The 26,228-nt window shown below is 38.8% G+C and overlaps 2 protein-coding genes across 6 annotated transcripts in view; one reads left to right on the top strand and one right to left on the bottom strand.

Annotated features, from left to right (window-relative positions):
- The first annotated feature begins 1,312 nt into the window (after positions 1 to 1,312).
- LOC138128547 (uncharacterized) overlaps positions 1,313 to 26,228 on the top strand; it is a 37,994-nt gene continuing 13,078 nt past the window's right edge. Inside the window, exons 1-2 of one of the 5 annotated variants that reach the window (XM_069044753.1) lie at positions 1,313 to 1,495; positions 23,575 to 23,779. In XM_069044753.1, coding sequence (XP_068900854.1) covers positions 23,581 to 23,779 — 199 coding nt within the window. In that variant the 5' untranslated portion in view covers positions 1,313 to 1,495; positions 23,575 to 23,580. Of the gene's footprint in view, positions 1,496 to 16,999; positions 23,780 to 26,228 lie in introns of those variants that run through there. The other 4 variants (XM_069044749.1, XM_069044748.1, XM_069044752.1 and 1 more) reach the window with 4 other exon arrangements.
- Positions 9,153 to 13,160, bottom strand: LOC138129414 (uncharacterized). The gene has a single exon (XM_069045705.1). The coding sequence runs from the start codon at positions 13,158 to 13,160 to the stop codon at positions 9,153 to 9,155; it is 4,008 nt and encodes a 1,335-aa protein (XP_068901806.1).

Genomic DNA, 26,228 nt, shown 5'->3' with positions numbered 1-26,228 from the left:
CACAACTGACAGTTCACATGAAAGCGGCAAAAAGGCAATAACATGGGCATTCGACTACAATCATTTAGAATAACCTGTATAAACTGGCCCTTAATTATGTTAGTAATTTTTAATACAAATGTTGTACGGGAGGTATTTTCCGACGCTCCAACTAATCGCTCCAACTCGTCGCCCGGAAAATTCACCTCTCGTAAACCAAAATAAATAGTATCTTAACAATTATTTAGTTTACCGGTAACCAGTAACGCGGGCGGTGAAAGTTCTTCTACGAAGATGTTTCTTCATTCAACAAATTACGTAATTATCTAATTTTAACAAGTTTACAAATAAGATGTATCTATTAATTATAACTATCATTGCACAAGTTAAGGATTTTCTCGGTTAATAGCTGCCACAATTTTATAAAAACAAACAAACCAGGTTGTCGCGTTGTTTTACCCCAACAATTCAAGAAAATTGAATTCTGGTATACATATTGCTGCAAATTGCTAATGTAAGTCCGGTTGATAATAAAAATAAAGAATAAATTATTTATTTTTTTTTATTCGTGCGAAGATACAGAATATTTGCACACGTCAACAACTATTATAAATTAAACTAAGCATAATAAATCAAATATGCAGGGTCGTTATAAATGATTGTCTCATCGCAGTAGGCGTTACGTAAGAGATACAAATTTTTAGATATCTTTGTGGCCACTTCATCACCATGCTTATTCCAATTTAGCTGTTTATCTATAAATACCCCCAAAAATTTTGTAAAATTAGAAAAAGGTTCTGCAGTGGCGTAGTTTTTTAAGGTGAAAATTATAGAGATTGTTTTTTCTTTATTTAGAGTTAATTTAGTCGTTACGAACCAGTTTTCAGGTAATGCAGGAAGATTCTTTTGATTAGTAAACAGTTAGGTTAAAGATTTGGCCTTATTAGTAATAGTCGTATCGTCGGCATACATTGTGACATTTTTTTAGATAAATATCCGGGGAGGTCATTAATAAAAATTAAAAACAGAATGGAACCAAGTATAGATCCCTGACGTACACCGTGGATAATCTTTTTTACATCTGAGAAAGATCCATTTATACGAACAAGTTGAGTGCGATCGCTTAAAAATGATAAAATAAATTTTGTACTTGTAGTGTGGAAATTATAGAATAATAGTTATTTAAGATATAAGTGTAAAAAGTTATCCTTTATTGCACGAACGGGTTTAAAATACGACCGAGGTATAGCTAGTGCATTATCTCTTGACACGCGAGGTGCGCGGTGGGAGGAGTTTAGCAGGGAGAAGGAGAATTATCGGCAAAGATCGGTTCAGCAGCAATTCAACAATATCGTAGTACGGCGATTTTTTAGAACGGGTGGGAGCCGTTCGTGACTATATAGTCGTCTGAATTTAGTCTTCTGTGCAACTTTAACTCGCGTGTCAAGAGATAACGCACCAGCTCTACGAGGGAGTATTTTAAAAGATGTGAGTGCAACAAAGGAACTTTTTACAGGTATGTCTTACAACATTTTATCTACGATCGTGAGATCATCACACCGGTTTCAACATAAATTTGTATAAAATAATTCATTGGTTCAATATTTCATGAATAACCAAAGTCGTTTGAGAACCACGTCGTTTAGCAACCTACTTCTAAACAATGTTTCCAACAAATTCGATTGTTGTATTCTGACAGTTCTGTGCCATAAAAGCGAGAAATCGTGCTCTAAAACTTTTAGAGAACGATTCCGTCAGTTTCTCTAAACGTCAACTTTGACAACGATTTTTAGTGCAAAAAGTGCCTACTTTTTACGCGATCGTAGATAAAAGTTTTTTGATTAATAATTCATGGGATACACAATCAAACGCTTTGGTTAAATCAAGAAAACATGTGTGAAAGTTTTCATTTTGTTCGAAACTGTCTAAAATGTTGCAAGTAAGATGAAGAATTGCTGAAGTTGTTGAGTAGTTCTTTCTAAAACCAAACTGGTAGGGTGTAAGCAAGGAGGTTAAAGTAAGAGGAGGGAAAGCCAGTTTGAAAAAGTGATGCCACCCGCCAAATCGTGCAGAGCCATAAAAGGTTGCTAAACAAGGGTGGTTGGTGGGAATGGTACCAGTGGCGTATAAAAGATTCACAGATGCATTTATTTGTAACATAAAGTACATGGAAAAAATTAACAGTGTAATGATTCGAATACATTACTTTTTCCGCCAAATATTTGAACCTGCGCAAAACGGTAACAAATGTGGTCGTGATCGTCATCGAATCGGAGGAGCCCTACGTTGTGTCTTTCTTTTGGCGGAAAAAGGTTCGGAATGCAAACGATGAGGGTTCCAGTTGGAAGAGTGCCGCAAATAAAACACATATGTGAGGGACGCAAAATACCTTTTATTAAAAATGCCTGTAATAACTTTGATGAAAAAGAAATTGAAACGAATACAAAGGACAGAAATTAAGTTTAACGAAGTACGAGAAATTAAGTAGTTGAGTACATCACAAAGATAAACGACAAGATGAATGCAACAATATTTAAAATAACAGAAAAACGGGCACATGACAGACAAAATGACAGTTAAGGCTTGCAAAACAAGTAAACAAATTATAAGGCAGTTATTACAGACAGGGACGGATGAAAAACCCTCTTCAAAAACCGTATCCCAGGTATTACTCATATTTTACAATTCGATTAATGACAAAAACAATGGTTATTTGCAACTACGCGGTCAAGGTACGCCAACGGGAGCTTAGAGCTGGAGGTAACAAACTTTCGGCCGCGAGGGGACTCAGAAGAATAATCTGAATCGGTTTGAGACCAGCGACGTTTCTAGATACTCGGGTTAATAATGAACGTCAGGCTATTTCACCGACCAAGAAAGAGTGACAGAGCGCCTCGGGGTTGTACGATGAGCTTCCCAAGCCGCTTCGAGCAGAGCTTGCTCCACCTTCCCCAACCAACCGTTTACCGACAAGAACCTAAGATCTCTAGAACCGCGACGGAGGTTTCACGTCAGCATCCCAGAGCCGCATCGAGCAGGACTTAGGTCCGCTTCCGCTAACGGCCGTAACTTAACCGTGGCCTCCCCAGAAATTTACTAGACAACCCCACGACTTCCTGATCGAAACCTAACTCCCATAGTGGCGCACTTACAACATTTTACTTTAACTCTTCCGAAATCTAGCGGTGCTTAACAACAACATAAAGAAAACCCGAGTTTAATTCAATCGAACAAAGCGTAACATTAAACGATGCGAAAATTCAACAAAACAAAGCGCAACATTAAACAAGGATCAAATAAACAAAACAAAACGCAACATTAAACAAGGATAACATAAGCAAAACAAACCGCAACATTAAACAAGGATAACATAAGCATAACAAACCGCAACATTAAACAATGAGGAAATAAAAGAGAACAAAACGCTAAGTTAAATAACGATAAAATAGAACCACTTTAAATGGCACAAATATCAGTAAACAACATAAATCACGAATACAATAATCGCTGGTAATGTTAAACAAAAAGAAAATGGCGGGCCGAGTGCCGTTAGAAAATGTTAGTGAAAAAAAAACCAAAATGGACGCACGCGGTTCGGACGACGGCTCCGAATTTTCGAAATTACCAGATTGTAAAAAAAAAATGAACCTCCCAGAAGAAAGATAACGCTTAAAATTAACAAATGGGCGCTTCTTAAAGCAACAGCATGCAACAAAATGAAAACTACAACATACCCTTACCACGTGGTCCTGGTCCCAAAAACAAAACACAAAAAAAAGGCAACGAAAGTGGGATAAATTACCCAGGTGAATTTAAAAACGTCGAATTCTTCACGGGGACGAAATATCTACTCGGAACGGTAGTGTAATCGGTTCAGATGTGACTTACAGATTTTTGGAATATTGGATCGCTCTTCGCCAGGTCTGTTCGTTTCGAAAAACCAAACAAAAGTGACCTACCCCCTTCAACTACGCGCGCGATCCCGCTTTTTCCCCCGCTATATTTCCGCTCGTCGAGTTCACCACTTCCCAGGATTACCAACCCCATCCCTTAGTACCGAGTCTAGCCGCTAGTACCTCTGGCGCGCTCTCGTGGCGGTACCGGTAGTAAAATTTAAATTTTAAACTGGGTCACTACAACAGAAATAAAAGAAGTAAATTTATAATTCAGAAAAAACTATAAGTACATGACGGGGCGCACTGGAGCATTTGTTGTAACATAAAAACGATTAACACCTTGTTGCGGGGGTTAAAGGAATGCCACTGGCGCCAAAGCGATGCGATACCCAGTGGGCCGTTCAAGGACGTTCGCGCCCATAAAAGGTTGCTGGAGAAGGAACGACTGCCATCACTTTCAATGCATTACCAGCATAGGGCACTTTCCCTCCTCTTACTTTAACCTCCTTGGGTGTAAGTAATTTATTATTGTCCAAGAACTTTCAAAAAATTTAGAAAAGATGGGCAATACAGAAATAGGTCTATAATTATTTACATCCTCAGCGTCACCTTTTTTAAAAATCGGGGTCACTGCTGCTTTTTTAAGCTCGTCGGGAAATAACCCTTGTCTAACAGCACAGTTAATTAATATCTAGAAATATGATATATTAATTAGTAAATAACTAAGGTTTCTTCATAATTATAATATTTTTAGTAAATAATTAGCTTTACAAATCGTAGTATGTAATGAAGCCTAGCGTTATCATCACTTATCACTCTTATCAGTCTTATCACACATACGGGTAAACGCTTCCCACTCTTCGCGCTCTATCTCAAGAACGGGTAAAGCAACGGTTAGAGCAAAGGAAACGAGATATTTACAAAAAAACGATTTTTGCGACCTTTGACCTTCAATATCTTGACTCGCGTACACGAGATTCTATGAGACTTTTGAGCCAACTTATAAAATGTCAAAACAAAGGTTTATACAAATTTGCAGCTTATTAGTTATTACCTTTCATTCCGAGGTTGAATCCCTATTTGACTGGACTACAAGCTGAACAATGAAATAATTAGAACAAAATAAAATTAATGCACCATATACCGTATGTCCCCGGATTGGGTTCACAAGAGGAAAACATTTTTGTGTGGCGAAATTTAATTTCCAGCTGTTGCCTTGAAAACGGCCGTAAAAGTAAATGTATGTGGGGTTCAATATAATCGGTGTTTATTTCTAGCAAACTAACTAACTAAATACAAGTCACAAAAAGTAAGCAGTGTATACCGGGTGATTCAGATTGGTATTCGCTCCCCTATATCTTTTTTGTTTTAAGAAAAAAGTATAGCAAGCCATATATATTTTTGTAAATCGCTTATGAAACTACAATATATGACGTTGTCAAATCTTCTCTACGATGACATATGTCAAAGTTAAGACAGTCAACTTTTTTTTTTAAAATAGTACATTATACATTTCTTAGTCTATTCTTGTAAAGCTTTTTTTTCTACATTTGAATATGTAAAAAAAGTTGACACTTGCAATAGGAAAAAATCGAGAAAAAAAAAATGATTTAATTTATTCGAAAGTGTTATTTTCTAAAAAGAGCTAGTTAGCCATGGAGACAATTGAATTTTGACATTAATAGCGTCAATTATTAACCTACCTACATTTAAATAAATAGCTATGTTTTAACCCACATTTAAATAAATAACTATGATATAAAATCTGGCTTCGAAACCTAACTTCTTCCTGACTATACCGCTTTGAATGCATACACGATGAAAATATGTAGTTGAATTTTGATAGTGCATGAATGACATGATGAGTCTTGGGAATCGTATTCGAATTATTCGAATATTTGAATAGGTGACTATGTAAAATTCGAATAAGTGTAAATTCTAATATTCGAATAAAGTAAATTCAGGATGGATCGGGTATTTCATTCTCAAATAATTTTATTTTTTGGCTATGTAATTCTTAAAATAGTGAGATGCAGGGAACCAACATAACGCGAATTTAGCATAGTAAATTCAGTATGGATTTGGTATTTTGTCTGAGTCTCAGTTTTCTCGCCGAGGCGCACCCGAGGCTTGAAAACAAACAAGGTCAAATCATTTTATTTTTTGGCTACGTGGTTGTCTTGTAAATAGTCACATGCAGGGAACCAACATAATGCGAATTTACAAATGTTTGGCTTACTAGCTCTTTTTAGAAAATAACGCCTTCGAATAAATTAAATCATATTTTATTATTTTTCTCGATTTTTTTCTGATGTAAGTGTCAACTTTTTTTACACATTCAAATGTAGAAAAAAAGCTTTACAAGAATAGGCTAAGAAATGTATAGTGTACTATTTAAAAAAAAAGTTGACTGTCTTAACTTTGACATATGTCATCGTAGAGAAGATTTGACAACATCATCTATTGTAGTTTCACAAGCTATTTACAAATATACACAGTGTCCCAGAACTCGCGTATCAGCCGTTAACTGTATACTTTAATATTTGTTTTAAAAGAGATTTTGCAACCATAAACATTCAAACACTAGTGGTTTTTAAATTAAAACCATTTTAAGTTAATCAATTAAACAAGCTTCCTTAAAGGTAAAATTACTACATATTTGCGTTTCCTAGGAAATGATGTTAGCTGTAGCAATTAAAAAAGTTGTGATTAAATGTTTGGCTAACTTTAATTTGTTGTCAGTTTGACATTTAACAATAGAAAACGAGAAAAAACTTCACAAAAAAAAATTGAAGTAAGTGTTCGAATCGACCACCCCCAGCTTGAATACACAGCCTTGCTCTTTTCAGTAAATTGTTCCGAACATTTTGTAACATTTCTGGAGTCACCATTGCCATAGCGTCCCTTATTCTATTGCGCAAAGTGTCTAGATTATTCACGGGCACACGGTAAACCAAGTTTTTGACGTGGCCCCACAGAAAAAAATCTAAAGGAGTAAGGTCCGGTGACCTTGCGGGCCAATTTCAAATGGTCCAATCTACAAAATAGTTTGACTTGTAACAAGAAAACGCCGAGTGAAAAGTGGAATGCTTACTAGAGAATCACCGAGGATGCCAGCCCAGAGATTTATACTGAAACGATTTTGAAAACTGCGAATAAAAACTTCGTGCGGATTTTCTGTAGCCCATACATGAAAATTATGACTGTTGAAAGTGCCTTGTCGAGAAAAATAAGACTCATTAGTAAATAAAATTTTCTTAAGGAAAATTGGGTTTTCTGCATGTTGTTCTAGTAACCAGGTACAAAATTCTACTCTAGGTGCATAATCTTCTGGTAATAGATGTTGCACTTTAGTATAATGATAAGCGTGCATACGATTATCCCGTAAAATTCTTTGTACAGTGCTTTTTGTAAGACCCATTGTGTTGGCCACATTTCTAATGCTTCTCGTCCCATCTTCATTAAATGTTTCAAGCACTTCATCTTCAGTATTAGGAGTACTATTGCGATCAAAAAATTTTGGACACTAATGTCATCGTGCTGTCATACATTCTAAAACGACCCTTATGTATTAATAACCTCAATTTTGATTGTATCAATTTTGAAAATCTGAATGTCAGATTTACCGAGAAAATATTCAAAAAGTTGTAAAAATCAGACAAATGGAATAGAACGAGGTTTTAATTAATAAAAATATAAAACAAATACCCAAATGTACTCGCATATTAAAAAAATTATATTTTAAACCGGTGTCAAATTGACAACAATTTCATCTTTCATGTGACAGTTTCAATAAAGCATGATTTAGAGTAATTTTTTTAATGTGACAGAACTTTGATGTCCAAAATTTTATGATCGTAATAGTACGAACCGTGCGATCGATACTACCAACACCTTTTCTGTTTGGTACCACAGAACCGCTGTTTCGTACCCTGTTAATTAGTCTTAAAATAACGTTTGAACTAGGATGTAGGCGATTTGGAAAACGTTCTCGATACAGCCTTTCTGCTGCATTAGCGTTTCAGAGCTGAACATTTTTGTATTGTCAAAAAAATGTAAATGCTCTAACTTAATGTCACCGTGACATTAGCGTGACAACTGCGATTGTACAATGGACCAAATAAATATTGAACTTATTTGTTGTTTTAATATTAATTATGTTATTATGTGAAGAACAGTTCACAGTAAAGTTTACCTAAATAATTAATTAATCATTCTTCTATGATTGGCTAACATAAAATTGTTGTAATTTATAAACTATGGACTTCAAAAAAATATTTCTTGTAAAATTTTCATCAGATGAAAGAGGAGAACTCGTGGTTAACGGCTGATACGCGAGTTCTGTATATGGTTTGCTACACTTTTTTCTTAAAACAAAAAAGATGTAGGGCCGCGAATACCAAACTGAATCACCCGGTATAGGAGAGAGGTTAGAGAAGCTGAGTAAATGCTGGTTGGGTGTTGATCTTTTTTTAGGCGTCCGTTGGCGTTCTCTCGATGGTGTGGTGTCGGCGGGAACGGTTGACCAATGGGGGCTGTGAGGGAGGGCAGATGATACAATTTCTCATAACATAACATTTACCTTCCACAATCAATAAATTCCAGTCAGTAAGCCAATACAACGTTTTCCGACACGGTTTTCACATTCTTCTTGTTACACCAGTCTCTAAACGTCTAAAGTCACTGTAACGTTTTTATATTGCCGTTTCGATTTTTCAGGTTTCTGATGCAACACTGCACAATTTACAATATTCTTTAAATCTTATTACTTTTTTCAAAATGGTGTCTGTGTGTCTCCAGGGCACTTATATCAACCGATTGTTGATTATAAGCCTACCTAAGCGAAGAGCTGTGTAACGGGATTCGCGATTCAATAAATTCAAAAACGACTTACCGTTGGGGCTGGACGTCTGAATTTTGCTCGTGTCTCTGTGCGCGGTGGAACTCACTTCGTGTGCGAGATGTTTGAGTTTTGTAGTTACCGGCGAACGAACTGAGACTCACTTAGTTCTTCTTTTTTGGCCTCCCCGAGAGGGAGGGTTTTATGGTCGTTTTCGAACAGACGAATCGTGAATCGAAAAACGCGCCAATGATACACGATGGTAGAGTGCAACCACTTTCAAGGAAACTAAATGCTACGATCTAATAGATAATAGAACTAAACTAACTAGAAGGTAATGAAACAACAAAAGAAAAAAAGTAAAGAAGGAAAAGGAAAAAAGATCGACTATGTACAGATTCAAACATTCTGCCCGCCAAAAATGCGGTGCATTTTTCCTATTGCGATGGCAACGGACACAACTTCACCACCGGGCGTCGAATGCTGCCGTTGGTAGTCTTTACCGTCGCGACGCGGACTACCCCATCCCGACCAGGATGAACCTGTTCTACGCGACCCAAACTCCATTGCAGAGGGGGAACTTGATCGTTTTTGATCAACACGAGAGTACCGGGAGTTACCTTCGCCGAAGCGCTATTCCATTTGGATCGTTGTTGTAACGTGTGTAAATATTCCCAATGCCAGCGATTCCAAAACGACTGATGCATCCGTTGGAGGAGTTGCCAGCGAGAGAGACGATTAAGTTCGATTGACAGAAGGTCGGGCTCCGGCAAACAGGTTAGGGGTGCCAGCGTTAAAAAATGTCCAGGTGTAAGCGCGGTCAAATCGTTTGGGTCTGAGCTGATTGAACAAAGGGGTCGCGAATTGAGTACAGCTTCGATTTGAGTCAAGAACGTGTACAGTTCTTCAAAGGTTAGAACCTGCTCGCCAATTGTACGACGCAAATGAGTTTTAACCGATTTGACTCCGGCTTCCCACAATCCGCCAAAGTGTGGCGCGGAAGGTGGATTGAATTCCCAAATTATCTGCTCTTGTTCTGCAGCAGCTCGCATTAACTTTTGGATTTCCCGGGCCGCTCCCTTAAAATTGGTTCCGCAATCGCTCACTATTCGGGTGCAACGACCACGGCGCGCTATGAATCGTCGAAGGGACGCTAGAAACACCTCGGTGGACAGGTTAGAAGCTAGTTCTAAGTGCACAGCCTTAGTTGTGAAACACACGAACAGACACAAATAGGCTTTTGTGGACTTTGCCCCGCGACGACGGATTTGGGTAACAGCAAACGGACCAGCAAAATCTACGCCAACGCATTGAAAAGGTTTTAGCTGTTGCACTCGATGAGAAGGTAACGGGGCCATGGGTTGCGTAATGGCCACAGGACGGACCCTGAAGCAGACATTACAGTTGCCTATCACCGAACGGATAGCCCTTTGCGGGGATAAAATCCAGAAATTTTGCAGCAATAAAAAATGCAGAGTTCTTAACCCCGGGTGAAGATGAACCTTGTGGGTGTGTTCAATCACAAGTTGCGTGAGCCGATGTGAGCGCGGAAGTAACGCAGGGTGTTTCGCGTTGAAACTTAATTGGGAGTTAGAGAGTCGACCTCCAACCCGTATAATTCCGTTTTGATCAAGGAACGGAGCTAGTCGCTGAATCGGCTTGGCGCATTGTTGCCTGTTTTCCAGTTTGCGGATCGTGTCTTCAAAGGCCGAACGTTGCGTATGTTTGATCAAGACGTTCATCGCGGTGGTTTGTTCGTCGAGCGAAATTGGTCCGAAACGACGGTTCGAATTTGAAGAAACGCGGCAATTGTGAACGAAACGAAGAAGATGCGCTATGATGATTTTGATCCTTGACAACGACGAACAATTTTTGATTAGGCGATCTAAGGCGTCTTCTTCGGTGGCGATTAACAAAACGGTGCGACGCGTTTCGCTGTTAATCATGGCTTCTTCAGGGAGGGAAGCCGTCGACGGTTCGCTTGGCCAAAATTCAGGATCTTGGTGCAGCCAGTTCGGGCCGCGCCACCACAAATTGTGATTTTTCACTTCGTCGGGAAGTAGGCCTCGCGATGCGCAATCTGCTGGGTTGTCACTAGACCGAACGTGACGCCAGCATTCCGAAGGTACCTTGTCCTGAATGTACGCAACTCGATTGCTCACGAAAGTTTTCCAACGGTGAGGTGACGCCCGCAACCATCCTAAAACTATCATCGAGTCGGTCCAAGCGGTCACGACGGTGATGTTACATTTGACGTACAATGAACTGACATAACTAAGTAGTTTTGCCAGCAGGTGAGCACCACAAAGTTCTAATTGGGGCAAGGACCGGCGTTTTAGGGGGGCAACTTTTGATTTGGCCATCACCAGGCTGATCGACACGTCACCGTTAACGTCCACCACGCGTAAATACACGGCCGCGGCGTAGCCCATCTCCGAGGCATCGCAGAATCCATGTAACTCGCACGAGAGGTGTTGCCCGGTTAATAGGTGACGCTTTAATTTGATTTCGGACATCCCCGGTAATTGAGATCGATATTGCTCCCATCGGTGGGTTATTTCGGCCGGGGGGGTCTCGTCCCACGACAAACCAAGACACCATAGCTGTTGTATCAGGTGCTTAGCGAAAAACGTTAAGGGCGATAAAAAACCGAGAGGGTCAAATATCCGAGCAATTTCCGATAAAATGGTTCGCTTTGTACAAGTGCGGTCGGTCGGTTTTACTTTGAAAGAAAAGACATCTTGCGATGGTAACCACTGTAGACCGAGAATCTTCACGGAGGCAACTGAATCTCCGGAATCAAAATCGCGAACGTCCTGTCGGAAAGAGGAGTCCAGATGTTCGACTAGCGGGAGCGCGTTGCTCGCCCATTTCCTCAGTTCAAACTGGCCACATTGTAGCAGCTTAATTAATTGCTCTTGCAATTCGAGGGCGTCTTGGACCGAATCGCAACCGGTGACGATGTCGTCCATGTAAATATCGCTGCGAACTACGGCTGCCGCTCGAGGAAAACGCGATTGTTCGTCGCTCGCAAGTTGCAGGAGCGTACGAATAGCTAAAAAGGGGGCTGAACAAACTCCGTAAGTGACCGTGTTTAGGTAGTAGTCTTGCAGCGCATCGTCCGGAGACGACCGCCAAATGATCCGCTGGAATTCCCGGTCGTTGGGCGCAATCGATATTTGACGGTACATTTGGCGAACGTCGGCTGTAAAAACTACTCGGTGGAGGCGAAAATTGAGAAGTACCCTGACGATGTCTTGCAAAAGCTTCGGTCCGGTGTGCAGGGTGTCATTCAGAGATTGACCATTGGCGCACTTGGCGCTGGCGTCGAAAACTACACGCAACTTCGTCGAAGCGCTGTCCGGCTTTTGGACACTGTGGTGCGGTATGTAGTATCCTCGCGCTGTGGTGCCCATCGCGGGTGGCGCCAACGACATGTGACCCGCTTCCAAATAGTCCTGCATGAACGCGACATAGTCCTTTTGAAGAGCGGGGTTCCGAATTAACCGATTTTCGAGGAGAAAAAACCGTCGCACTGCAATTTCTCGGGAATTTGGAAATTCTCTTGCCGATGTTTTGAACGGTAACGCGACCGTGTACCTGCCGTTTTCACTCCGAGTTACCGCAGCTGAAAATAATTCCTCGCATTGCGCGTCGCTAGGATTTGCGAATGTTTTTTCCGGTACTTCCTCTAGTTGCCAAAATCGTTTCAACGTGAATTCCAAGGAGTCCGAATCAACCGTGGTGAGACATGCATGAACTACCGACGGGGTGCGAATATCGACGGGTCCGTTTATCACCCAGCCGAACACGGTGTTGATTGCAGCGGGTTCACCGGGTCCGGAGCCTAATAAAACTCCTGGTTTTAAAAGACTGGCGTAGAGGTCACCGCCGAGGAGCATCTCAACGCCGTGGGGAGTATTGAAATCCGGGTCCGCGAGTTCTAAATTGCAAAGGTGCTTCCAATTGCTGATATCTACGGGACCGGCCGGCATATCGCCCGCTAATTGGGGTAGCACATGGACATTGATGGTTTTCGATTGGTCGGGTTTGTTTCGCGGCTGGATACGGCATTCAACAAATCCTGGGGAGATTGACTCCGCGCCAGGGTTAATTCCTCTCACGCGAATTTTCGACGGCGTGAATCGCAGACCTAATCGACGAAGACATTTTTGGGCAATAAAGCTGCCTTGGCTGCAATTGTCCAAAACGGCTCGAACGCGCTGAAAGTGGCCTCGAGCATCCTTTACTTCGATCACCGCCGTTGCGAGAAGCACAATTTTGTTTTCTATCGCGCTAGTCAGCGTTGTTAATGACGAGTCAACAGCTGACGACGACGACGACGATGATGTATTGGCGGCGGTGGTACTGGACGCGGACGGTAGCGTCGACGATGGCGCACCGGAAGTGGCCGGACTGGCGGACGATTTCTCGAAATGCAACATGGTGTGATGTCTCTCTTTGCACACACGACACGACGATTTCGAATTGCAAGCATTTGCATTATGTGCAGGGCGAAGACAATTAATGCAAAGTCGTCGAGACTTTACAATTTCAAACCGTTGTCGCGAAGTTTTCGGCGTAAACTCCGGACATTTGTAAATGACGTGCTCTCCAGTGCACAGTGCACAATTTTGAGGTGACGAGTCCACTATAAAAACCGATTTCGCTTTCGACGTCGTGTTTACCTGACGAGACGAATTGGTTGTACTCGCAGGTTCCCGAGGTTTTCCTAGTGAATCCAAAACGCGACACTGACCTTCGATAAAGTCCGCTAATTGTTTGAATTTAGGAATCTCGGCTGGTCCCAGTGTACGTATGTCCGACTCAAACAATTTCCGAGTGTCCGGGTCTAATTTTTCCAACAGCAATTGAAACCACATAAAATCTTCCAGCGATTCTGCAAGATTTAAAGCCATAAGGGCGGACCGATTCTCCTTGAACTTATCCGAAAGCTTGCGTAGTCCGGACGCTGATTCGGATGTCAATTTGGGAAGCTGTTTGAGCGTGTTCCAATAGTGGTATGATAGTTTCCGCTTGTTTTCGTACCGATCTACCAGAGCATTGTACGCAATTGGGTAATTTTCCTCAGAAAGAGTTATCGCTTTTACCAAATTTAAAGGCTCCCCTGTCAGGCTACTAATCAAATATTGAAATTTCTCAATCCGTGCTAACTCCGGCCGCGAATGAATTGCGTTGTCGAAGAATTGAATGAACGAGGTCCATTCGCTAAAATTACCGTCGAAGGTACGTAATGATAATTTCGGCAACCGCAAGTTCGAACACGTTGACGAAGAGGAGTTGATCGAGTTGGGATTGGATGCGGGGCGCTCTACTTCCAGAAAGTACCGTACATATGCCGCGTCAATTTCGTCAAATGCCTCGAAAAATTCTATCCGTATTTGTTCTTCGGCTTCCAAATCGGATTCGGGTTGAGTGGCGACGTAGGCAATAATCGCGGAATGTAGTGGCTCAAATTTTTCAAAAATTGATTGGGCTCGTGCAAAACGTCTTTTTAGCAGAGCTCGCAATGCTGGTTGTTCCGTCGCGGATTGAGCAACCTCTCGAATTTCGCGTAATTGGTTTATCAAGCTGTTTCTCAACGCACGGTTTTCTTTTGCTTTTGCGGCCATTGTTCCAACTTTGTTTTGATGCGATAATCCGAAATGGGTGGTCAGGTACCAAGGGAGGTAAGCAAAAGGGTCGGAAACAAGTAATAAACTTTCAACAATTCGACGACCGATAGGAACGAAATTACTACCTCTCTTTCGGCACTTGGCGAACAGATGTTGGCAAGCCCGAAAAGTACAATGAAGTACGTACGTACGTACCGTTAATTTTCAATTGATGATTTGCGAAACGAATGAAAACGAACGAAATGAAAAGAAATAGATTTAAAATGCGAACTAATGATAGTGCTAATCTACTTGCTAGACGAAAGTGGTCACACTGCGCTAGAGACACTTAGTACTAAATTTTGAATTCAGTAATTACGACAACGAAACAAAACAAAACAAAAAACAAATTGAATGCGATCCGGCTCGAAGGACCAAAAAATGTGTGTCTCCAGGGCACTTATATCAACCGATTGTTGATTATAAGCCTACCTAAGCGAAGAGCTGTGTAACGGGATTCGCGATTCAATAAATTCAAAAACGACTTACCGTTGGGGCTGGACGTCTGAATTTTGCTCGTGTCTCTGTGCGCGGTGGAACTCACTTCGTGTGCGAGATGTTTGAGTTTTGTAGTTACCGGCGAACGAACTGAGACTCACTTAGTTCTTCTTTTTTGGCCTCCCCGAGAGGGAGGGTTTTATGGTCGTTTTCGAACAGACGAATCGTGAATCGAAAAACGCGCCAATGATACACGATGGTAGAGTGCAACCACTTTCAAGGAAACTAAATGCTACGATCTAATAGATAATAGAACTAAACTAACTAGAAGGTAATGAAACAACAAAAGAAAAAAAGTAAAGAAGGAAAAGGAAAAAAGATCGACTATGTACAGATTCAAACAGTGTCTTTAGAACAAAGAATTTATTTAATCCAGTTTTGGACCGGTTTTCGTCACATAATTAGGTACAAAACTTAATGAAAAATTTCCCAATACTTATGTATCACGCATGGGTGTTCAGTAGCTTAACTTCGATGTAGGGTTGAATTAGGTGGAGAAAACGGCGGAGAATTAATAGAATACTTTTATATTCAATTATCGTTTGATTAAAAAAAAAAAGTAAAATATTTTTTCTGCATTTTCTTTTATTTTAATGTTAAGTCTTCCTCTGTGTTGAAGAAAACTTTTTTATAACAGAAATTGTGGTTTCAAATGAAGCAAAAAATGTTATTCCTCTGAAGCTTTCGCGTAAAATCAAAAATAAAAATGCTTTTCCTCTTGTGAACTCAATCCGGGGACATACGGTAAAGGAACCGGTAGGTAGCAACGAAATATTACAACTATTAATTTAACTGGTAGAATCATACCCATGATTGCACGAATGGAAGGAAATTACCTAAGCTGTTGAAAAAATATCATAAAGTACACTTTAATAGAAATAATCATAATCTACATGCGAATCTTTTTAGGTCAAGAACCAGCATGTCCATTTTCTTGACATTTCATCTCATACCTAATGATGAACCCAAGGTTTATTCATTCTAACTATCTTTAAATTGGCTTTACATCGATCTAGATGTCACTGTCATTCACTTTTGACCAATATTTAAGCATTTGGGTATCCTTTCTCATACCCATTGTAATGATCTACCTACATTACTTCTTTCCGCCAAATATTCGAACCTGCGCTTAACTGCTACCGTATGTTTCAAAAAATTTCTGGTCAAGTAGGTCCTGCAAAACAAAAGCATTAAAAACGTATGGCGCAGCTTGTCAAATAATAACTGAACTGTCAAAAACGTCATTAATTGCCGTAATAATTTTGTTCGCAAAATGTTATCTATGAGAATGATTTTCACTCCCTAACAACAGATATTCATGATTGAACCTTATTTTTCCAATGGTCACACATTTCGAGAAAGTGACAGTGTTCAGCAGAAGTGCTCGACCCAAAGTTCATACTGAGAAAAATATTGAGACTGTCAAAACTTGCAAGACGAACCCCAATTATCTCTCAGGCAACTGTCACAGCAGACTGAGTTATCAGTGTCAATTTGTCAAAGGATTGCTCGAAAGGATCTTGAAGATTCAGTAACAGCTGAAAGATACCGGAACAACATTCTTGACGTTTTCACAATCAACTCCAACTGGCTCAAGGGTATTTTCAATAAGACGGGGCTACAGCACGCGATACTCTTCGTTATTTGTGGCAATTTTTTGCACCTATTCTGCTTGATAAAGAGGAGTCTTCCAATGTGCATCGAAGCTCAAGGCTATCATTTTTAACACTTGCTCTAGAGTAATTTAAAACACATTATTGTTAATTGTTGTTTATTTATTTATTTATTGTTGTTACATTACTTGTTTTCACATATTGCCCGGGTTTATTGGCTTTTGTTGATGTTGTTGCGCGGCCGTGCCGGGTACATAACCTAACTTTAATCCGAAGCAAATAAGCGATCGTCTGCGCTTCCGCGGTGCTGCAATATGAAATCTTGGCGCCAACGCCCAACCCCAATTCTCGTAGAATCGTAGGGGAAAAGAACCGTTCTCAAGCTTTTTTTGAAATTGCCATTTTATGACAGTTCATTCAAAACAATTATTGTGATAAACACATTTCCACCTGAATATTCAAGTTACGCCATACGTTTTTAATGCTTTTGTTTTTCAGAACCTACTTGACCAGAAATTTTTTGAAACATACGGTACAATTGTGGTCGTGATCGTCATCAAAGCGGAGGGGTCCTACGTTGTGTTTTTCTTTTGGCGGAAAAGGTTCGGAATGCAAACGATGGGGGTTCCAGTTGGAAGAGTACCGTAAAATAAAAGACGCATTTGAGGGAAGCAAAATGCCTTTTATTGAAAAATGCCTGTAATAACTTTGATTAAAAATGAAACGACTCCAAAATAACAGAAATTAAGTTTAACGATGTAAAGTAAATTTACTAGCTGAGGCCATTGCAAAGACAAACAACAAGATTAAGGCGGCAACACTAGAACAAATAGAAAATGGGTAAATGACAGACAAAATGACAAGTTAAAGTTTGCAAAACAAGTAAACAAATTATAATTTAGTTGTCACAGACAGGGACGAATAAAAACCCTCTTCAAAAAAAAAACCTTATATTGTTCAAAAGCTTGTCCAAAAAGCATTCGACCAATGCAATAATAAATACGGGTGCCATTTGAAAAAAATGAGTTTTTGACATTTTTAGTTCGTTATGTTTAAAAAATTACAGTAGGCATATGCGACTGAGCAGGTTGTTGAGTAAACACTCAGCGGATGCGGCAAACATTTAGAAATCAAACAGCGTCAATCATTTTAATTTATGTGAAACAATTGGGAAGGTACGAATTTTCGAAGGGATCCTTGCAATTTGAAATTCTGGTAAGAAAGGCGCCACTGATCAAAAACGATGGCAGATAAGTAAAAACGACCTGTATAAATTTGATTAATAATTTAGCATAGAATTCAAAAATAAAATCAAACTGGGCAGGTTCAGTTTAAAAAACATAACTTTAGTGTTTTTATAATATTGAGACACACTGTACATATACCGCAATATTTTCCGAATGTGCAGTAGAAGCGTAGCTATCATCTAGAAAAAAGTAAAAGTTGATATCTTTAATATCATATGGAGCTTTTTCGCAACTCCGGGACACCCCGTATATGTAGAAATAAATCACAAGAAAGAGTTTTTTTTAAGTGTTTACCAATCAATACGAGCATTAAAATGTAATACGTAAATTAGTTTTACCTGTTTTAAATAGATCTTTATTTAGGAGATGTTGCCAATACCGAAATAAAGTCATATACAGAGTGTCCCAGAACTCGCGCGTCAGCCGTTAACTGCTAATTTTAATATTAATGGTGCTATAGTGCATTCATTTTAAATGTTGGGTTTTGTAATAAAACTTGCCTGCTTTGACACTTGTCCGAAACTCAGTGAATCTAAAACTGTGTTCAATATATTCGGGTCCAAAATTAAAGATTGGTGGGATCGAGATCAACTTTTAGAAGACCAAGTGAAACCATTAAGATTTGTTGCCAATACTGGTGAATCATCTAGTGAATTTGATTCAGATGACGATTAATTTTTTATTTGTTTACGTATTTTATTATTTATTTTTTACTTACTTTAAAAGATACATGTAATGGATACTTTACTAATTACTCTTATTTCTTTATTAAGTAATCTTATTTGTCAAATACATTATTTAAAATCAACAATCTCTTTCCATTTTTTTGGTCACTGCTCACAAAATGTGTTTTACTTTTTTTTTACTTGTGGATATTTTAACGTCTCTTTCTTTTGCGCGTCGATAAGATGGTGAAAGTACGAAACTACTCTCTTCTAACTCATAGTTCTTCGCATAACACGTGGTTTATCATGTGAAACCCCCTAATTATTATCAATTCGGCCGTACATCATCGGAATAAACAAAGAAACAAGACATACCTGGGAAGCACGTGTGGTAATTTAAATGATCCTACCTTGATTAAACTGCGAACGTCGCACGTGTACCTAAGTATAATGTGTGCGATTCGGCGTTTACAATAAACACAAAAAAAATGGCTACCTGGGGCCCGTTGCACAATATTTAAGAATTTACAAGTTACAAAATACAAGTTACAAGTTACTAGTTATTAGTACAGTTGGTTGCAAAAAATCGGGAAACGAAAATTTTCCTAATGTAAATTTGATCTTGTCCATTTGTGAATTAATTGTCAACTTGACAGTACCTATCAAATAATTTGCAGATATTTTTTTTATAGTTATAGTGATTAGGAAAGAAGCAATTTAAACTGACCAATCCTGTTGTTGATGTTGATGTTTTCAACGACATCCGTGCTGTCAGTGTCATTTTTAATATGTTGTTGCAGATTGTACACACAAATTCATAATCAGAATTCAGAGTATAAGCAAATTCTAGTTGAAAAAATGGTTATTAAAGTTTTTAAACAATTGACGCATTAGGAACAATAATCGTAAAATTTTAATTTAATGAAATATACCGTGTGAATAACAATTACTGATTGAGTTGGCGATAAATTCTGGTGACTTTTGGTGATTTTTATGTCATGTTCCAACGATAAAACCATTTTATTAATAAAAGAATACAAAAACCAAGACGTTTAAATATGAAATGTATACCAGCTGTCAATAGTGTCAATAAAACAAACCGAAATATAGGTACAATTCACAGTCTTGAAAATTTCATGTAAATTTTTTTATTGCCAACTGAAACAGTTATTGTTGCTCACCCTGTACGTATTTGTAGGGCAGTTCTGGGTAAATTATTATTAACTAAATTGTAATGATTTGAATACATTACTTTTTCCGCCAAATATTCGAACCTGCGCAAAACGGTAACAAATGTGGTCGTGATCGTCACCGAATCGGAGGAGCCCTACGTTGTGATTTTCTTTTGGCGGAAAAAGGTTCGGAATGCAAACGATGAGGGTTCCAGTTGGAAGAGTGCCGCAAATAAAACACACATGTGAGGGACGCAAAATACCTTTTATTAAAAATGCCTGTAATAACCTTGATGAAAAAGAAATTGAAACGAATACAAAGGACAGAAATTAGGTTTAACGAAGTACGAGAAATTAACTAGTTGAGTACATCACAAAGATAAACGACAAGATGAATGCAACAATATTTAAAATAACAGAAAAACGGGCACATGACAGACAAAATGACAGTTAAAGCTTGCAAAACAAGTAAACATATTATAAGGCAGTTATTACAGACAGGGACGGATGAAAAACCCTCTTCAAAAACCGTATCCCAGGTATTACTCATATTTCACAATTAGATTAATGACAAAAACAATGGTTATTTGAAACTACGCGGTCAAGGTACGCCAACGGGAGCTTAGAGCTGGAGGTAACAAACTTTCGGCCGCGAGGGGACTCAGAAGAATAATCTGAATCGGTTTGAGACCAGCGACGTTTCTAGATACTCGGGTTAATAATGAACGTCAGGCTATTTCACCGACCAAGAAAGAGTGACAGAGCGCCTCGGGGTTGTACGATGAGCTTCCCAAGCCGCTTCGAGCAGAGCTTGCTCCGCCTTCCCCAACCAACCGTTTACCGACAAAAACCTAAGATCTCTAGAACCGCGACGGAGGTTTCACGTCAGCATCCCAGAGCCGCATCGAGCAGGACTTAGGTCCACTTCCGCTAACGGCCGTAACTTAACCGTGGCCTCCCCAGAAATTTACTAGACAACCCCACGACTTCCTGATCGAAACCTAACTCCCATAGTGGCGCACTTACAACATTTTACTTTAACTCTTCCGAAATCTAGCGGTGCTTAACAACAACATAAAGAAAACCCGAGTTTAATTCAATCGAACTAAGCGTAACATTAAACGATGCGAAAAATTCAACAAAACAAAGCGCAACATTAAACAAGGATCAAATAAACAAAACAAAACGCAACATTAAACAAGGAGGAAATAAAAGAGAACAAAAACGCTAAGTTAAATAACGATAAAATAGAACCACTTTAAATGGCACAAATATCAGTAAACAACATAAATCACGAATACAATAATCGCTGGTAATGTTAAACAAAAAGACAATGGTGGGCCGAGTGCCGTTAGAAAAAGTTAGTGAAGAAAAAAAACAAAATGGACACACGCGGTTCGGACGACGGCTCCGAATTTTCGAAATTACCAGATTGTTAAAAAAAATGAACCTCCCAGAAGAAAGATAACGCTTAAAATTAACAAATGGGCGCTTCTTAAAGCAACCGCATGCAACAAAATGAAAACTACAACATACCCTTACCACGTGGTCCTGGTCCCAAAAACAAAACACAAAAAAAAGGCAACGAAAGTGGGATAAATTACCCAGATGAATTAAAAACGTCGAATTCTTCACGGGGACGAAATATCTACTCGGAACGGTAGTGTAATCGGTTCAGATGTGACTTACAGATTTTTGGAATATTGGATCGCTCTTCGCCAGGTCTATTCGTTTCGAAAAACCAAACAAAAGTGACCTACCCCCTTCAACCGCCCGCGCGAGCCCGTTTTATCCCCCCTATCTTTTCGCTTTTCAACCGCGTCGCCAACTCCCAAGATTACCAACCCCATCCCTTAGTACCGAGTCTAGCCGCTAGTACTATGGCGCGCTCTCGTGGCGGTACCGGTAATAAAATTTAAATTTTAAACTGGGTCACTACAAAATTAATGACGAAATTGACAACAAACAACAATGCGAATATTTAAAAACGAAACGTCATATAACAGGACCTGACGCCAATCTAACAAAAAAATACCTTGGCCTGCTGCGTGTTTAAAACAATCGTGAACGGCTTATAAATATTAAGCGTTTTTAATGACTTTTTTTGTTCGACACTGTCAGAATTTGAGAATTTTCTCCTGTGTGAAAGGATTTTGATAAACGTCACAACTTGTCAAAACGAAACGTCAAGCTAATTTTAAAGGTTTTAAGCGATTTGGAGCCTTTAAGAGGTTCGTCGAACAAAAAAAAAAAAACCTTGTATTCAACACGTTCGTGTGTTAATTTTTTGGCACTCGTGGGCAGGGTTGGCCTGTTTAAAACATTATGTTTTAATCTACAATTTAAAACAGTGTTTTAAACATGTTGTATAAAAAACACACGTTTGTTTAAAACACGTTTTAAACATGTTTTTTAATCCATGTGTTTAAAAAAAAAAAAACCAACAACAAGAATTCAACTTTTTTTAGTCACGTTCATTTATTCATTTATTCAGATTATTCACATTTCCAATACAAATTGGGCTTTTTTTTTGGTGTGAGTGGTCCAGTTTAAAACGCTCGTTTCACTCGCGTTTTAAAGGTCCACTAGTGCCAAAAAAATCCCAAATTACACACGAACTCGTTAAATAAACTACTATTATACCCCTAGAGGATAACACGAGAAAATAATAAGAAATTTCGGTAATTCGCAGTTTGCATTGCAATATTGCAATACTGTAGTTTCAATTTGGTTGTAGGTCGTAAAATTTTATCGGATATTATGTGCGATTAACGGGACAATGGTTGGGTTTGAAAAGGTTGGGATGCGGCGCGTGCCGTTTGCCGTACAATGCAAATATACCAAATGTACAATACAACCCTGCTTAAAATATTACCTGCTAGTGGTAAACTAGGATTTATAAGCCCCGCAAGATCTTTAACTTAAAGTACCATAAAATTTTACGACCTACAACCAAATTGTAGTAATTTGCAGGATGCTTTCTCGTTTATTTCTCGATTACAAGTGCCGTAGAGTATAGTCTATAACTAACAACTAGTTTGAGTTTGAATTAGAGGGTGGTAACCCCCACCAGTGGTAGGGCTAACGGTCTGAACAACTTCCAAAGGTAATTTGGGAAAATGTTTGGATTTAATTCGCCAGAACGAAAAATATCATCCGTTTCCACTACATAATTTCAAATATTCTTCGTAGTTGCTGCTCGGAAGTTGTATTTTGGCATTATGACCAAAAGTTGGCCAGTGACTGCACCAGGTTCTCTGGGGGTTTTCGGGGCATAGGGTGTGGGTTCAAAAAATTAAAAAATGGGCGCCAGGCAACTTTTTGAGCTGGTTTCAACTTGTCCAGCTGTCGGGACAAGTGCTCAGATTTCACTCGTCTAGGGAGTATGAACAAATACCTGAGTGTTAGGTAAAATCTGGTTTATTCGGCTAAATGCAAAACTTGATCCAAAATACAGTTTTGGTGGTTCAGTACTGGTTCACACGAATGTGGGGGGGTGTAAAGGACGAAAGAAAGAAAGCTCGCGTGCTCAACCTTCTCAAAGTTGCAAAATGACAAAATTTTCGCCCAAGCAGCACAATGGAGGTTCACTGGTGACCTAATCCAACGTACCTATCGTCGATGGGACCAGCCGGCCAAGATTGCGGTTGCAAAACCCAATTCGTCACCAGGACCGACAAGACACGCACTCTCACTTTTTGACCAACAGAACCACAAGTGACATGGCCGCCCTTTCGCCCATGATGCTCGACGGTTCGACCCAAAAGCGGAAAAGGAGAAAATTGGTGACATCAATCAAATCACTAGAAAAGTGTGTTGGTCGAACTGAAGAGACTTCTGTATCGGAGTGTACTTTTCAGAATTTTACCCCACTTTACCGCTTCACCGTGTCGCATCTGTGTTCCACATCTTGCATCGCACTCCCTCTTCTGCGCATCCTTAGCGGCCAAGTTAGATTTGACGAGCAGTACATCTACTATTTTTTTCAGATTACAATGATAACCTTCCTCTTATTAGTTTTATCCATTTCTATTCCGCTGCTTTCGGAAGACATCACCTTACGAAACGGCAATGAATGTCAAAAGAGGCACTGGGGATTGTCGTGCAATGGTACTTGTCAAGAAGGATGTGAAATATGCAACCATCTAACAGGGAAATGTGAAGATAATACCAACAATGGCACTATTATTGGAAGTAAGTTGCATTTGATTCTTCACTTTATGAAAGGTTGTTGGCGCTGTCAATATTTTAAGTGCAATAAATACCGTGTGAGCAACAATTACTGTTTGAGTTGGCAATAAATTCTGGTGACGTTTGATGACAAGGCGAAAATCATTTTATTAATAAAATACGTTTAAATTTGAAATGTATGCCAGCTGTCAATAACGTCATTAAAACAAACCAAAATAGGTACAATTCACAGTCTTGAAAATTTCATGTAAATTTTTGTATTGCCAACTAAAACAGTTATTGTTGCTCACCCGGTAGTTGTCGTAGGATGTGAAAAGGAACACTGGTGATTGTCATGCCTAGAGAGCGGATTTTATGCAAAATGCATATCGCTTAATTTTAATAGTTAAGCAATTTCCTTCATTTTTCAGACGAATGGCACTAAAAGTGATCATTTGGTGTTAACTAATTTTTGCATATTTTGCATATTTTATGAGATAAAGCATATTTTGATTTATTATGCATATTTCGCCTTTTTATGCATATTCTAGCATATTTTAGTACATTTCACATTTTTTTCACGGGATCTGTTTTAGTAAAAAGCAAACGTGTGTTTTTCACCTTGCTGCAAATCTGAGTCATCGTTAAAAACCTGTTTAGGACCCCAACATCAGGCAGCCACACGCAAATGACGACACAAACCCTGCAATAAACAATTTATGCATCGGCATTTTTTGATAATCCATTTCCACTTTTAATTTCTGGAAAATTTTTTCGTAATTCATGAATAAAATGTTCTTTTCATAAAAATTTAAAATGATAATGAAGTCATATTAATTCGATTAGTGTTGATTATTGTTTTGTGTTTGAATATTTTAATTTAAGCTTTTAGAAAATATCATAATGAAAAGTTCTAAATGTAATACATATTACGAAATTAATTTGATTTAGAAGTTTAATTTTTTGAATGTTTAAATTTTTTTAGATCATAATATGTGAACAAAAATTTCAAATCACGCAGCACATAATGAAAATCAGAAACCTTGAAGAAAACCAAACTTTCTCAAATATTGTTACGAGAATCGTCACTTGGGAAAACATCTAGAAAAAATGAACAAGAAAAATTCAATATTTCATTATGTAATCCTCTTGTCAAAGCTAATATAACTAAAAAAACTTCAAAATCCTAGTTTTAGGTTATTCGATATACTTGCATATTTTGGCTTAATAATGCATATTGCTGCATATTTCAAAAAATTTGACTGCATATTTATGCGCATATTTTGACATTTTATACTGCATAAAATCCACTCTCTAGTCATGCCATAATACTTTTAATAAATATTGACAGGCCGCACCGTTGTAAAAGCATGGAATATCGCATCTACTCATTTCTTGCGTCCGTCACTTCAAGATTAATGGCGGAAAACCGCTCCAAGCGTATTGAACACCCGCCTTATGCCGGGAACCCACTTGCTCCACACCACGCCACTCTAAGTTACACAACGCTACGCGATGGAAATGTGTGCAGAAATTTAACAAAGATTTGAATGCAATGCATACCTACTCATTTGTTTCATGCTATCTGACAACACGGCACACGACGTGGGACGATGTTTGCTCGATCCAACCGTCCAGATTTTTTCGTAAGCGTGTTGTTCCGCTTCCTTGCTTCTTCCACACCCACTTCTAATCGACTTAAAATTGTCAAAAAATTCAAGAATAATTATGTATCGCTTTAGAACATTCTGTAATGATTTCAAATTTTTTAATGAATCTGGTATAGTTGGTCCAGCGAGAGATTGGTTGACATAAAAATCACTAAATTCTACGCAGAGAAAGGAGTACCTAGCGCGCGTAAAATTTGAAATATATCCTTCAAGCAGTAACATTTTGTGCCCTGAAATTATGCTCTAATTAATGAAGTACCTTAACGAATAAGAGATAAAATGAATGAAAATATTACTGTTGCAGTATTTTACACGAAGACGTGTAGGTAGGTTACCTACTTTTGATAACTACTTGCGTCAAGAATATTTAAAAGTAAAACCTCAACCAACAAGATCGTTTATATACCAATTTTATATCAATGCGAAATCAAACGACTTAATTTTGTGGTCGTGAAATGTCGACGAAATTTTTTGTTCAAAATGGCGGGAGATCAGTTCGTGAAGCAAAATATGGGGAACTTCTCAGGGGGCAGCTAGGAGTTAAAATAAAACAATTCCTTGGGTTGAAGGACACCTGAATTTAATTTTTCAAATAAATAAAATCAAATACGTTCTTGTTTTCACCTGCAGTAACTAGTTAATTTCAAATTAAATTTCTGACTTACACAAAATTATGGACAGTGCTGCTCGAGTATCCTTAAGACATAATACGTAGATAATATAATCATAAAACAAAAATGGACAACGAGATCGTCAAGGTTAATTTAAATTAAATCCTGAGACTTCCTGCAGACGTTTGTCTG

This window comes from Tenebrio molitor, chromosome 4 (assembly GCF_963966145.1).
Source record: "Tenebrio molitor chromosome 4, icTenMoli1.1, whole genome shotgun sequence".
Lineage (NCBI taxonomy): Eukaryota > Metazoa > Arthropoda > Insecta > Coleoptera > Tenebrionidae > Tenebrio > Tenebrio molitor.
The sequence above is the reverse complement of the archived record's forward strand: the minus strand, read 5'-3'. Positions and strand labels throughout refer to the sequence as shown.

Excerpts from the sequence above, each read along its gene's own strand:
- LOC138129414 (XM_069045705.1), bottom strand. The coding sequence starts at position 13,160 with ATGTTGCATTTCGAGAAATCGTCCGCCAGTCCGGCCACTTCCGGTGCG.